Below are 13,873 nucleotides of genomic sequence, written 5' to 3'. Positions count from 1 at the left end.
GATCATTTAAAACAGTTTTAAATGACTATGATCTAAAACTTTAAAGCATTATGAACTAAACACCTGATAAAATAGGTGTGTTTTCAGATGTAGCTTAAAAACAACCAGAGATGGAGAGGCTCTGATTTCATTCTAGAGTGTGTTCCGGATGATGACGATGACAAATATTTAAATACTGCTTTTTGACAAAAGTTCCCAAAGCAGTTTACATAGATATGATCCAATAAAAAGGCTCCCTGTCCAGTGTTCACTCTAACAGGGATTCCCAGATGTTGTTGACTACTACTCCCTTAATCCCCAACCAAAGACTATTGTAGTTGGGGATGCTGGGCATTGTAGTCAACAACATCTGGGAATCCCTGTTAGAGGGAACACTGTCTCTGTCCCCAAAGGGCTCACAATCCAAAAAGAAACATAAGATAGACACTAGCAACAGCCACTGGAGGGTTGCTGTGCTGGGGATGGTTAGGGCCAGTTGCTCTCCCCCTGCTAAATAAAGAGCCCTGGGGCAACCCTGGAGAAGGCCCGGTTTTGGGTCCCCATCAAACGAGCCAGTGGTAACTGCAATCAGAGCTTCCAGATGATCTTTATAGGTGGTGGGGTTCATGAAGAAGGAGGCACTCTCTTAAATTAAATGTATGTATTTGTATATGGCTATATACAGAGGAAATGCACTCTGCACTTTCTCAGGAGAACTTCCATCTATTATGGTAATGAATAATATCATTCTATAGGTATAGACAATGGAGGGAGGTAGAGGAGCATCACTCAGTGGTAGCATGTATACTTGGTTTATTTAGAATACTTAGATCCTGCTCTTCCAATACTCTGCTGCTTGGTGCGGCTCACAAATTCAATAAAACAGACTACAAAAACCACATTAAAAATAAAATGAACTAGAACAAGCCTTGGTGAAAACTCAATTTAAATTGATAGGTCAAAATGTTAAGACCAACCATCAGATTATATAACCTGCAACTAAAATATGGCTTAACATGCAGAAGGTTACGGCTTTCATTTCCAGTTAAATGATTTATTTTAATTTTAAAATATCCAATCCCACCACTTCATCAGAAGGCAGTCCATAGCAGCACATAACAAAAGTTTTGTTTTTTTAAAAAGTAATTAAAAATGATTACTGAAAAGGAGGGAAATAATGCTAAATAGACAATAACAGAACTTCAGCAAGCAAAGTAACAGTCCCAGCACAATCAGCAGGGGGGGTGACAGATGGGGAGGAAGAAGCCAAGCAGGATCTTAAGTGGTTCTGAAGATGGCTAGTCAGGAAAGACCTCTTTGTCTGAGGCAGTGGGGAACTGTGTAGCTGTGTCCCCAGATATTGTAGGACTACAGTTCCCATCATCAGCCTTTTTCCATTGTAGCTGGGGATGATGGGAGTTGTAGTCCAACAACATCTGGGGACCCACGCTTGATAGATAGTACTGGGGTAGATGGGCCAGTGTCTGACTTGGTATAGGGTAGTATCTAATTCTTGTTTTTTGAGGTTGAAGCCAGCACACTGAAAATTGAGCCTTGACACGGATGAAGCCAAGGCTGTTAATTGTGGCTGCAAAATCTGGAACTCTGCTCCAGTGTAATGTGGCTAGATGTCCAATTTTTTAAAAATGTTGCCACTTATTCTCACAGAACGAATCCTGGTTCAGAAATCTCTCTAGCTTCATGAACATAGTCATAGGAGGAGGTAATGTCTGACCCAGACACGTCCACAGCTTCAAATGCTGCTGCCACACACTCGCTGGAAAACGTGCCACAGTGTTCATACAAATTGTGTCTGTAACATTTGGCATTCTGGGTCAGGAGTTAGCTCCTCCGTGTCACTTCATATGTGGTATTGCTTTGTGTGGAGATAGTCTATGCATCTGAACTTGCCCCGTCCAGTTCTATTTCAGAAATCTATTATGTGGAACACAGCTCGCCCACCCATAAATACACTTTACCCCTTCTGTGCCTCCCCTTATTATTATTATTTTTTCCTGGTGCCTCCACTGAGCACAGGATTGTTTAGGAAATGCAGTGTAGTTTGTGTTTTGTCTTGGCTGCTCAGAGACGTAAGTTTGGGTGGGGTATACATTTGATAGATAAATAAATAAATAATACATTTTGGACGTTTGACCTGTTATCCTACCCTGCCTGCCCCCCAGACTCTTGCAAAATTCAAATCTCTACACAAAGCTTTTATTTTTTCTGCATAGTCAGTCATGGTTTCCTTTCTACCTGAGCAGGAGTTATGTGCAGTCTGAAATCTTGCAACTTTTCTGCAATAGATATTGGTCTTTGCACATATTGTATTATGTTGCAGGTAGAATAATGGTTGAGGAAGGAACAGTACCATCACTGATGCTTGCTGGATCACCAAGTTATGGCAGCTAAGACTGTTTGTTTATTTATTTAACATTTCCAGAACACCCAAAACTTACTTCTCTGGGCTGTTCACAATGAAAACACATTCAAAACAAAATGTAAACGTTAAAAACAACTTAAAACTTAAAACAAGTTAAAAGTATTTAAAATCTGTGCAAATAGATTAAAATTTAGATGGCCTGTTTGGTGCAGAATTGGGTTGGGGTGTGTGAAGTTTGCAAATCCACAGCTATGTCGATGTTCTTGCACAGATCTGTATGACAGTCCTGCACATGTGCAGGTGTCATGGGGAAAACAATTTTCAGTAACTTGAAACTAACTCAGACTGGAGGAAAATTGTGCAAACCGGCTAAGTCTGCAAAGCCAGACATCCTTACCCAGGAGTAAGTCACACTGAATTCAGCGGGACTGATTTCTGAGTGGGTTACATGTTGCGTGCCTGGAAGCTTCAAGTTGGACAGTCAGTGATTAGAACTTGCTTCTCTGTCTTGAACTCATTAGATGACCTTGGACAGGCCGCTCTCTCTCATCTTGGCAGGCACACCACAGGGATAATCCTACTGGCCTACCCTGCAGGGCTGTTGTCAGAACTACTGCGGGGGGGGGGGATATATGCAGAAGCTCATCTGGACATTAAAAAAGCCCAAAGTAAATGCAAAGTAGGATTCCTCCAGCAGTCAGTGCAGCTATTGCATTTGTGATTGCTACAGGGAATGGAGTTATGCAGATATCATGGGGACCTATTGGATGGTGCCTGTGACATCATTGCAGGCCATGTTTGTGGACTTCTAAAAAGTAACATTTATTTTTGAATTTTTTAAAAGAACATTTTGAAGGATGCTCAAACCTCTCCTGCCACCCAAAAAAGACTGAATGAGAGCTACAATAATAACAAACAACAAAGGAGAGCATAATCGGATATTTTTCCAGAACATAATCACTTGGTTGGCTTCCCTAGAGAGGCCGAGGATGCATTGTCTTGAGAAACACCCATGACTGTATTGCATTTTGATATTTTCTGATTTCTCCATGAGCCGTGCTGGGACCAAAGTCCACTGGCCACCAGTAGGGTAAGAGACAGAATATTTCCTGGGACACTCCCATTAACTAGATCACGACTAGGCTGTCTGCTATGAATATCTTGCAGAAATTACAAATCCTTTCCCCCTTCCTGCTTTTCTCCATATTAGTACTGAGCCATTTAAAAAATGTATAAACAATCAAATTACTGAATCATGTTACAGTATGATGGACTTATGTATGATAGCTTGATGCTGAAGTTTCATGTGAGTATGAATAATAAGTTCTCTCCAGGAGAGACGACAAGGCTTTGCCAGCCTACATCTCCTTGGAACTGTATGCACATTTTCTTTAGTTGTTTGTGCCAGTTTATAGTAAATATTGCTTGCATTTTGCAATCACAGATACATTTCAGGCTGCTATGGGGAATACCACACTCAAATACCAGTATTATTATATATAAAGGCGCAATGCATTTGAAGGGAATCTTTTCATGTTTTTGAGACTACAATCTTTTCAAAAGTTCATATTTTTTGTGTGATTTGATGCAGTGCTGGTTCCCCCCGCCCCTTTAAAAAAACAAAAACCCCCAACAAATGACTTGTTTTCCTTTTGATTGTCTTCATCTTCATCCATTTTGCTGTCCATGCTCTAATCCTCATTCTTGCTCATTCTAAGCCAAGTCTGTTGCTGGGAAAAAGTAATAGCAACAATCATCTAATAAGTAAATTGAATTGTATTCTGCGGTTGCCACCAGCTCATCTTGGCAGCTACTTGGGGACGGCCCTTCTCCGTTGCTGCCCCGGGGTTTTGGAATGCGCTCCCTGTTTAAATAAGAGCCTCCCCATCTCTGACAACCTTTTAAAAGGCTCTGAAGACACATTTATTCACCCAGGCTTTTAATTATATTTATAGTTTTAATACTTTTATTGTTGGGTCTTAAATGATTTTAATGTTAATGATTTTAGGGTTAGGGTCTTCACAAGTTAGCCCACTTGCGCCTCAAATGTTCATGTGTCCGCCATCTTGAATTGGGGTGGATGACATCTTAAGCAACTACATCATTGGAGTGTCCTTATGTGTCCCTACAACTGTACCAAATTTGGTCCAAATCAGTCCAGGCATTGCAAAGTTGATAGGGGAACATGGACAGGCACCTGGGTGATCTCCTAAGCTTACTTTCCTTAAGGAAAGTAGGCTAAAAATCAGGGGTGCTGTACTCATGTACGGCATCCTGAGAATGTGCCTACAAGCCCCACCCCAACATTTACACACTCGGAAGCCCTGCTGTCCTCTCTTATAGCATCCATCTGAAGAGACAGATGCTGTAATTGTGGACAGATGCTTTCTGTGCTTGGAGAGCTGGGGTATCTCAGCCTTCAGTCATGTCAGACACCTCTACACTCCTCAGACAAATGCTGTAGGCGTGGCCAGCAGACAGGTCGGGCTGCACTCTTAGGACATCTGGGAGTACAGCATCCCTGCTTTTGCAACATTTGCATAGAGTTTGGGCTTGCTCCGTGCTCACCTGCTGTGTACAGCGAATGCATGAACAGACCTATTGCTATTACTTATATGCCGTTCTTCAACCAAAAAAAATTCTCAAAGCAGTTTGCACAGAAAAAGAGTAATTGATATGCATGCACAGTTGTTTGCATGCTATTTTAAATGCACACCTAGCTTCCTATCTGTACCTTGCTTCTGAAGGCGTCTGTACCCTGGTTCACTTTTAAAATGAAGCTATATGAAGTCATTCACACTCAAATGATTTACGCGTGTTCAGACACCGGTACAGCATAATGTCTGAATAGGGCCAGGGTTTGCTTGACCATGTCTGCACCGAATTTCAGTTTTCTGTCTGCTGTGGAGCTTCCCTGATTGTTTTGATGGGATTGTCAACAAGCTGGTCAGTCAGGTCCAAGCTTCTTTATGAAATATCCCTCTCTGAAGGCTTTAGGACAACAACTTGAATATATCTGTGTTTCTCTACCAACTTGCGACTGCTTGTTCACATAATGTTCAGGCTTTGGGAGAGGCATTATAAAAACAGGCTGGAGTCAACGAGGTGAAACCAGTTGCCCCAGGATAAGTCTTTCTGTATGTGCATAGTAGCGACAAGAGCTGCTGAGTTGGCCTTTCCTTGTTTGAAAAAGATCACTGTAAAAAAAAGTAACAAGTGTACACCAGGTAGCTATTGAAATAGGTGTGGGAGAAGAGTTGGCATAAATGAGAAAGTTAGGTGGCAGTGGCTAATTTCTGTTTAATATATGAAGCTGTCATATTATGAGACAGACCATTGGGCTAACTTGCTTGGCATTATCTGCTCTGACTGACAGCGGCTTTTGGGAGTTTCAGGGAGGAGTCCTTCTCAGTCCTGCTATTCCCCTGCTAACTGAGCAAAGAGGCTCCTTTTAGCAGGGGGAGAGCAACTGGCCCTATCCATCCTCCAGTGGCTGTTGCTGGAGTCTGTTTCTTTCTTTTTTTAGAATGTGAGCCCTTTGGGGACAGGGAGCCATCATATATAATGTAAAGCACTTTGGGAACTTGTGTTGAAAAGCGGTATATACATATTCACCATATTCATATTATTTTTCTATGTAAACAGCTTTAAGAACTTTGGTTGAAGAGAAGTATGTAAATATTTGTCATCATAGTAGTAGTCCTGCCTTGGGATGCCGGAGAGCAAATCTGGAATCTTCTGCATGCAGGGCATAGGTACGTAGCTTGGGAGTGCTCCTGGACCCAAAGCTCTCCCCGGTTTCTCAGGCTGAGGCAGTGGCCAGGAGCGCTTTTTATCAACTTTGGCTGATATGGCAACGATGTCCATTTCTGGAGGTAAATGACCTTAAAACTGTGGTTCATCTGCTGGTATCCTCCAGGCTTGACTACTGTAATGCGCTCTGTGTGGGGCTGCCTGTGTACATAGTCCAGAAACTACAATTGGTACAGAATGTAGCAGCCAGATGGGTCTCTGGGACAACTTGAAGGGGCCACATAACTCCGGTTTTGAAGGAACAGCACTGGCTGCCAACAAGTTTCTGGGTGAAATACAAAGTGCTGGTTATTGCCTATAAAGCCCTTAACAGCTTGGGTCCAGGGTATTTAAGAGAGCTTCTCCTCTGTCATGGACCCTTCTGCCTGTTATGATCTTTTGGAGAGGTCCGGTTACGGTTGCCACCAGCTCGTTTGGGGGCAACCCAGGACCGGGCTTTCTCTGTGGCTGCCCCAGGGCTATGGAAGATGCTCCCTGCTGAAATAAGAGCATCTAATCCAGGAATCTCTGGGTTAGATTCCTAACATAAATGGGCCAAAAAAGCAAGGGGGCAGAAATAAGCGGGGGAAAGGACAGTACCTCATTTTTCAGCAATGCCCTCCCAAATGCTCTCAAACGGTTGAATATTTTTGCCCTCCCCCCATTTTTTTAAAAAAGAGGCACAAAATGGCTCTCTGCTGGAAAATGGTGGATGGAAATGCCATCGGAAGCCATTTTCAGTTCATTACTGGCCACTCAAAACCACGGATAGGAGAATTTCACTTATCTTTCTGCCTGCAGATAAAGAAACTGTGTCTCTAAGCCCAATCGCGGATACACAAAACCGCAGATACGGAGTCCAGATAATGAGGGCCTCCTGTGCTGTAAGTTTGAAGGAGAAGCTGGCTGTGGATGTCACTGACTGACTGCCTTTGTGATGTTGCCAAGAAACCTCCTCTCAGTTCCCAGAGCATTTTGGCACTTAAAACAGTTTTGTCTGTTTAAAAAAATAATAATAGGGGGGAAATGCATGGATAAAACATGGATGTGGTTCAAACATAAATAAGGTGGTGAGCAGTGTTCCCTGTCACAGGGATTCTCAGATGTTGTTGACTACAACTCCCATGATCCCCACCTGCCATGGCCTTTGGCTGGGGATGATGGGAGTTGTAGTCAATAACACTTGGGAATCCCTGTTACAGGGAACACTGGTTGTGAGCCTGCTTGAAGCATGAGGCTAGATGGATGGCTGAGCTAGCATTTAATTTTCTGGTATTAATGCCAGTCAGGTTTTCACCAGAACTATGGCCAAATTTGGCCATAACACAGAACCGCTGTTCCAATGGACCCGCGGTTCTGCTTCCGCCACCATGTGCTTACTTGGCCGAATTCAGACCTAAGTGCTGGGCAGTCTGAGAGACTGGAGAGAGGAGGGGGAACTGGCTGCGAGACAGCCGCAGCAGCCAATCACGATGGAGAGAGGGAGGAACTTCCTTCCCTCACCTCCATTCCCAGTGAAGGCTGCTTCCATTAATGAATTCAGACATAATGGGGGCAGCCACAAATCAGAGGCCTGAGTGGTGAACCTCACTTCAAACCAAGGGTTCAAAGTGGAGTTTAGTGAGTGAGTTGAGTTCGTTCATTCATTCATTCATTCATTCATTCAATTTGTATACCGCCCTTCCAAAAATGGCTCAGGGTGGTTTACACAGAGAAATTACAAATAAATAAAATGGATCCCTGCCCCCAAAGGGCTCACAATTAGGGTCTGAACTGCAGTTTCCTGCATTTGGACATTCAGGCTTGGGGACCACTGGCTACTTTGCCTCTGGTTCCCCGTTATGTCCAAATCTGGCCTGTGACTTGCAGCATTCAGGTGCCATGAATGCTGTCGGTGCCTCAGGCATTGCTGAATATGCCACTGTCTGCAGAGATGTGGTTTAAAAAAGAGAGGCACTCTACCCCCATGATTCTCCTGGATGTAAAATCCAGGTCACCAGTGGTGGCCAGATGAGTGGTGAGAGACAAAATTGGTATATAGTAGTATAACATCAGCAGAAACCTAAAAACTCCCTTTTGCTTATCATGCATGCAGATACTGTACATCTCCTGCTTTCCCAAATACACAAATAATGGAATTTAAAAATATTTGGCAGGGAGTATGAACATTCTTTTTAATGTGTACCTTCCTTTAGGAGTAAAGGAATTTTGCTTACAGTTTTCTTGTACTGTACTGAAAAATGTTTCAGAGTTGTCCAGCTTATTCAAATACATGTTCTCATAAGTTTAGCTTTCTTTTACTATACATGCATTAATTAGTCCCTGACTTGGTTTCTAAAGGAATAATCTGGGGCTTTCTGAGGTGCTTGTACGCAATTCTTTTACCTTCCCCACTAGATGTTTCCTAAGCTATTTTAGTGAAGATGGAATTTGTCTAATATTTTTTGTTCTGATTGGAGGACTGGTAAAGGCAAAGTGTGTCATCAAGTCAATTTCGACTCCTGGCGCCCACAGAGCCCTGTGGTTGTCTTTGGTAGAATACAGGAGGGGTTTACCATTGCCTCCTCCCACGCATTATGAGACGATGCCTTTCAGCATCTCCCTATATTGCTGCTGTCCAATATAGGTGTTTCCCATAGTCTGGGAAACATACTAAGTGGATTCAAACTGGCAACCTTCTGCTTGTTAGTCAAGCATTTCCCCACTGCACCACTTAAGGACTCGTACTTCTCTTAAAAAGCAGAATGTGCCACTTTGCCTAAGATCATGTAGGTGTTTGTGTATGCAAATCCTGACATTCTTTCAAAACCATCTCCAGACATCCATAAGTCAAAGCAAAACATTTTTGCCTTATAGTTCATGGAAAGCAAATAATAGAGTTGCTAAATAAAGACTGAACTGCTTGGCAATTCAGGTTGGGAATGCATATTTGCAAAAACCTTAGTGGTAATTTTGGTAGTATCGCTGCAGAGAAATTACTTATCCTCTATAAATAATCAAACAGGAAGCAACTTTAATTGCGAAACAAGAGTTTGTTTTCTTAGCCTATGTTTAGTAAGTAATAAATACCAAAATTCGATTACCTCTCACCACCTGCTTCTCTGTTAACTGAGCTTCCAACATTCTGTCCCACATTGACTAGCATGGGGGCAGTGGGGGGTTTCCTTCTGGTCCCCTTAAGATTTTTTTTTTTTAATGGACACATCTGTGGGTCACCCCAAGTTTGCCAGTACTTCCTGCTTGCCTGCAGGTGCTCTGGTTCTCCATCCAGAAGAGCCCCAAATTTCAGCACTTTCGGCAATAGTATAGTCACTGGTTCCCAACCTGGGGGCCTCCAGATATTGCTGAACTACAACTCCCATCACCCCTAGCTACAACCTATTGTGGCTGGGGATGATGGGAGCTGTAGTTGAGCAACATCTGGAAGCCCCTAGGTTGGGAACCACTGGTATAGTGTATATAGATTAATGAAATGCTGCACCTGCAGTGACTCTCTGTATGTACTATGGGGGAGAGGCAAGATTCTTCCATCTCCCCTTCAGTCTTTATGCATCCTTCAGGGACATATTTTTGGGAGGCAGAGTAGGCTTCAGAGGGGAGGAAGATTGATTAAAATTGCCACTACCTCATAGTGCCAGTGCAGCACTCACAGAACCAGGACTTGGTTAATCCGGATGTGGAGCTGACACTCGGACTTCTGGAAGAGTGTTATATATTGTGTCAGCCAGACTAACAAGACAGGTTCCTCCCACTCTGGAAAGGATGATGATGACATTTGGTAGTAGGTGCCTCCTGGAGCTCAGTCTTGGGGAGAGAGAGAGAGCAAGAAATTGTGAATTAAGTGTGATAAATGGAGAGTGCATCTGCTGGCGACAATGATATTCTGGAATGAGTAAAAACATGTTGAGGCTGTGAGCTGAAATGTCTAGTATTGGGCTCTATTGACACACTAGGTTTAAAACTTGTGCAAACTGTGTACACAGGTACAGTAATTCACATGTACAGCAGTATGCTGTTTGAATGGTGCTGGAGTTGTTCTGTGTGCATATCACACAAGATCAGACAGCTCCCCATTTGTATGATGTATTTGAGGGACCTGTTCCCAGCTTTACCTTTAAAATAAAAGCAGATACAGTTGTTCACACATAAGTATGTATGTGCGTACAGACATCTAAACCCAGGTACAATACAAAGGAGGGAAGGATGTGGCCAAAACACTTAAGAGAACACCCTCTCTGTTATGAGCCCCGCCACCTATTGAGATCATCTGGGGAGGTCTGTCTGCAGCTGCCACCACATCTTCAGGTGGCTACTCAGGGATGGCCCTTCTCCACTGTTGCCCCAAGGCTTTGGCATGCTCTCCCTGTCGAGATAAGAGCCTCCCCATCTCTGACAGCTTCCAAAAGGGCTGTCAAGACACATCTATTCACCCAGGCTTTGAATTAGATTTATAGAATTCAGCATGGTTTCAAATTGCTTTAATGTTTTGAGTTTTTGTTTTTGATTCTGTGTTGTTCTATTGTAAACTGCCCAGCGATGTGAGTTCTAGGTGGTATACAAATATGCTAAATAAAATGGCAAATAGCAGGGGTCTGCATCTGAATGGAGGAGAGGGTGGGAGGCAATGAGGAGTTGTAGGAAAGTGGGGTCCCACCTAGGATGTCCCATGCTATCGGGCCTGGCAGCCATCCTCTTCTCGCATGTCATTTCTCCTCCTTTCCACTCTTTTTTTCATCACTCAGCCATCCCCGTGGATATCTTGAGATCTTGCCCTCAGGATAACTACAATCAAGTGTGCTCCCAAACAGCCTTTCAGAAAAGAGAGGGGTGTCTTTCAACATGAGCCATGAAATCTCAAGTATGTAATCTTGCTGATCTTGTTGGGGTGGGTGGTGGGTGGGTGGGGAAATAAGCACCCAGTAAAGAGGGGCACAATAATGAGAAATCAAATATATAGGTTTCTACCCTGTGGCCACAGCAGTCTTCTCCATGGTCCTTCGGACTACTGTGGTGTCTAAGACTTGAACCTGGAGCTCTGGGACCAGACAGAACCCACTATCGGAGGACACCTCTGGGCAGCGCCCACCGAGCCCGGAAGTCATGTGATCAGGAGGAACCAATCATCTCCCATTTCCCCTTACATAAACTCCAGGCCCTGCTGTTCAGTCTGATCAACAGGTTACTTGGACAATGCTTTTTTTTAGCGTATTTCAGAAATTCATCCCCTACCTGCTTTGCCTGCCTGCCTGCCACTTGCATCTGTTCCCTTAATCTTTCTCTTGCCTTACCTGGCCGTACCTTCCTGCCTTCTGCAAACACTATGGCATTGAGTGTTTAACAATGGGGGGACAAAGATTCATGGAGAAACCTGCCTTTTAATTATGCACTCCAAATTGTCTGTTGCTTTCCTCTCGTGTATCCCCTAGCTCATATTTTCAGCCTTTTCTCTGCCTTTTTCTAGATGCTGAAGAGAATATCCGCCAGAGCGTTAATTATAAATGAAAAGACTATTTTGGAGAATTATTCTATCCACTCTATTAAATGCATGAGCAAATATTCTTCTCCAAGCTTGCTTTAAAATAAATTCTGAAATCTTCAATATGCCAGATTCTGTTCCAAAGGTTAGAGTCATTCATTTGCACCGCACCCTTGCAGAGACAAAGTATCCATACAACCCTGGGATGTTGACCTCTGCTCCCCTACTTTTGCTTTCTTTTGCTAGGTTTTAATCTGCAAGGGGGTGGGGGAAGGCAGGGAATGTTAAGGCTGAAGTACTGATGTTGTCCTGGGACTTATAGATGGAATACGTGGGCCTGAGATTAATTCAGCAAACACTGGATGTCACCATTGCACCACACAAACATCACTGAAGTCAAGACTAGGGAGAACTTGGCTCTGTTGCCAAGCTAGTATTTTTCAAATAGTAAAAGTTCTTTCTCTTTCTCTCTGTGCAGCCAGGAAAATATTGTCCTCTGTATATAACTCGGGACCTAATACTGATGATCTTATATGCACAGGCTCTATTTCACAGGGATTACAACTGGTCACACTGGATGTGCCTTCTTTCACCTTCAGATTGCACAAACAAGCTACACTAATATTTTCTACTAATACTACTACAACAAATATTTATATACCACTCTTCAACCAAAGTTCTCAAAGCAGTTTACATAGAAAAATAAATAATACACAAATAAGATGGTTCCCTGTCCCCCCAAGGCTCACAATCTTAAAAAAAAAAGGTAAGACAAATACCAGTGACTGTCATTGGAGGGATGCTGTGTTCAGGTTGGATAGGCCCAGTTGCTCCCCCACTGCTAAATATAAGAGAATCACCACTTTCAAGGGTGTCTCTTTGCTCAGTTAACAGGGGTTTAAAAAAAAACAAAAAAACAACTTTGATTCTCACATTGCCATGAGCATATTTGCTGAAAAATACAGACCTTGCTGAATCCTTGTGTTGCTTCAACACCCGTTGTTAATCTGGCTGCTGTACCTGATCGGCAGCATTTCGCCTCCTTTGCCCTCGCTGAGCTCTGCCTCATTTGCCCTTACTGCCATTTAGTATAATGGGCTGTGGCAATCCATGTGACACTGTTTACTGACTTTGATAATATTATTGTCCCAGATATAGAATCATGACATCATCCAGTGCCACCAGTTAGAGGATCCCTAGCAGCCTGGCTGCTTCAAGTTTGGAAGCCAGGGCAAGAGATGCTACCACCTTTAAATGCGTAGATGGCATTGCAAACATATTTGGCAATCCCATATTTTTTTAAAAAAATCAATTCCTACGTTTCTCTCTCTTACAGTTCCTGATTGAACGAATTAAAATAATAAATACAAAATTACAAAGACTACAGCAAACTGCAGAATAAAACCAACACAACTTTTTATACTCTTATTGTGTTGGGATTATTGCAATGCGTTCTACATGGAGCTGCCCTTGAAAAGGATTGAAAAACTATAGATGGCGCAGAATGCAGCTGCCAGGTTAATTTCTGGGATGGCTCATGCTGTGCATATTACACTTAATTTGAAGGCACTACACTGGCTGCCAATCTGTTTCTGGGTGCAGTCAGGGGCAGATGAACGCATAGGCAACATAGGCACTTGCCTATGGCGGCAAATTTTGAGGGGTGGCAAATTTTGGAAATGGTGTGCAAGTAAAGGGCTTGGGTCAGGGGAAGGTTAAATCTTCCTTCTCTACCTTTTTAAAAACTGCCATTGCACACCACCATTATTATGGGGAGTTAAGTTTGACTTCTTCAGGGTTTGTTGCTTCTCTATACACATGTAGTATATATTCTTTGCGTGTTTCACATGTTAAATAGATTTGTTACACGGTCATTCTATTTTTCTGTTTATGGTTTTGCCCTTTGGATCCGTGTCTCCTCATTATTTTGTACATTGCACACCAGGATGGTGGCAGGGACAGGGGCGTATCTAGGGTGGGGCAGGCAGGGCACGTGCCCCGGGCACCACCTGAAGGGGGGCGCCATTTAAAAAACTTTTTAAAATGGCCTCCGAAAACAAAATGGCCACCGCACATGCTCAAATTGCCTCTGTGAGGCCCTAGGCCATGCCAGGCCACGCAGAGGCATTTGAGCATGCACAGTCACCATTTTGTTTTCAGTGGCTTTAAAAAAAAATAAATTTAAAAATGGCCACCACACATGCTCAAATGGTCCCTGTGAGGCCCTAGAGGCCAGTGGGGAG

General features: G+C 43.2%; 1 protein-coding gene across 2 annotated transcripts in view; it reads left to right on the top strand.

Annotated features, from left to right (window-relative positions):
• The window catches only part of CCDC68 (coiled-coil domain containing 68), a 49,207-nt gene that overhangs the window by 1,296 nt on the left and 34,038 nt on the right, over positions 1-13,873 (top strand). Inside the window, exon 2 of one of the 2 annotated variants that reach the window (XM_053303491.1) lies at positions 10,897-11,012. The exons of the other annotated variant lie outside the window; for it this stretch is intronic. Coding sequence (XP_053159466.1) covers positions 10,994-11,012 — 19 coding nt within the window. The 5' untranslated portion in view covers positions 10,897-10,993. The remainder of the gene's footprint in view (positions 1-10,896; positions 11,013-13,873) is intronic. 2 annotated transcript variants of the gene reach the window in all.

The sequence above is a fragment of the Hemicordylus capensis genome, chromosome 2 (genome assembly GCF_027244095.1).
Source record: "Hemicordylus capensis ecotype Gifberg chromosome 2, rHemCap1.1.pri, whole genome shotgun sequence".
Taxonomy (NCBI): domain Eukaryota; kingdom Metazoa; phylum Chordata; class Lepidosauria; order Squamata; family Cordylidae; genus Hemicordylus; species Hemicordylus capensis.
The sequence above is the reverse complement of the archived record's forward strand: the minus strand, read 5'-3'. Positions and strand labels throughout refer to the sequence as shown.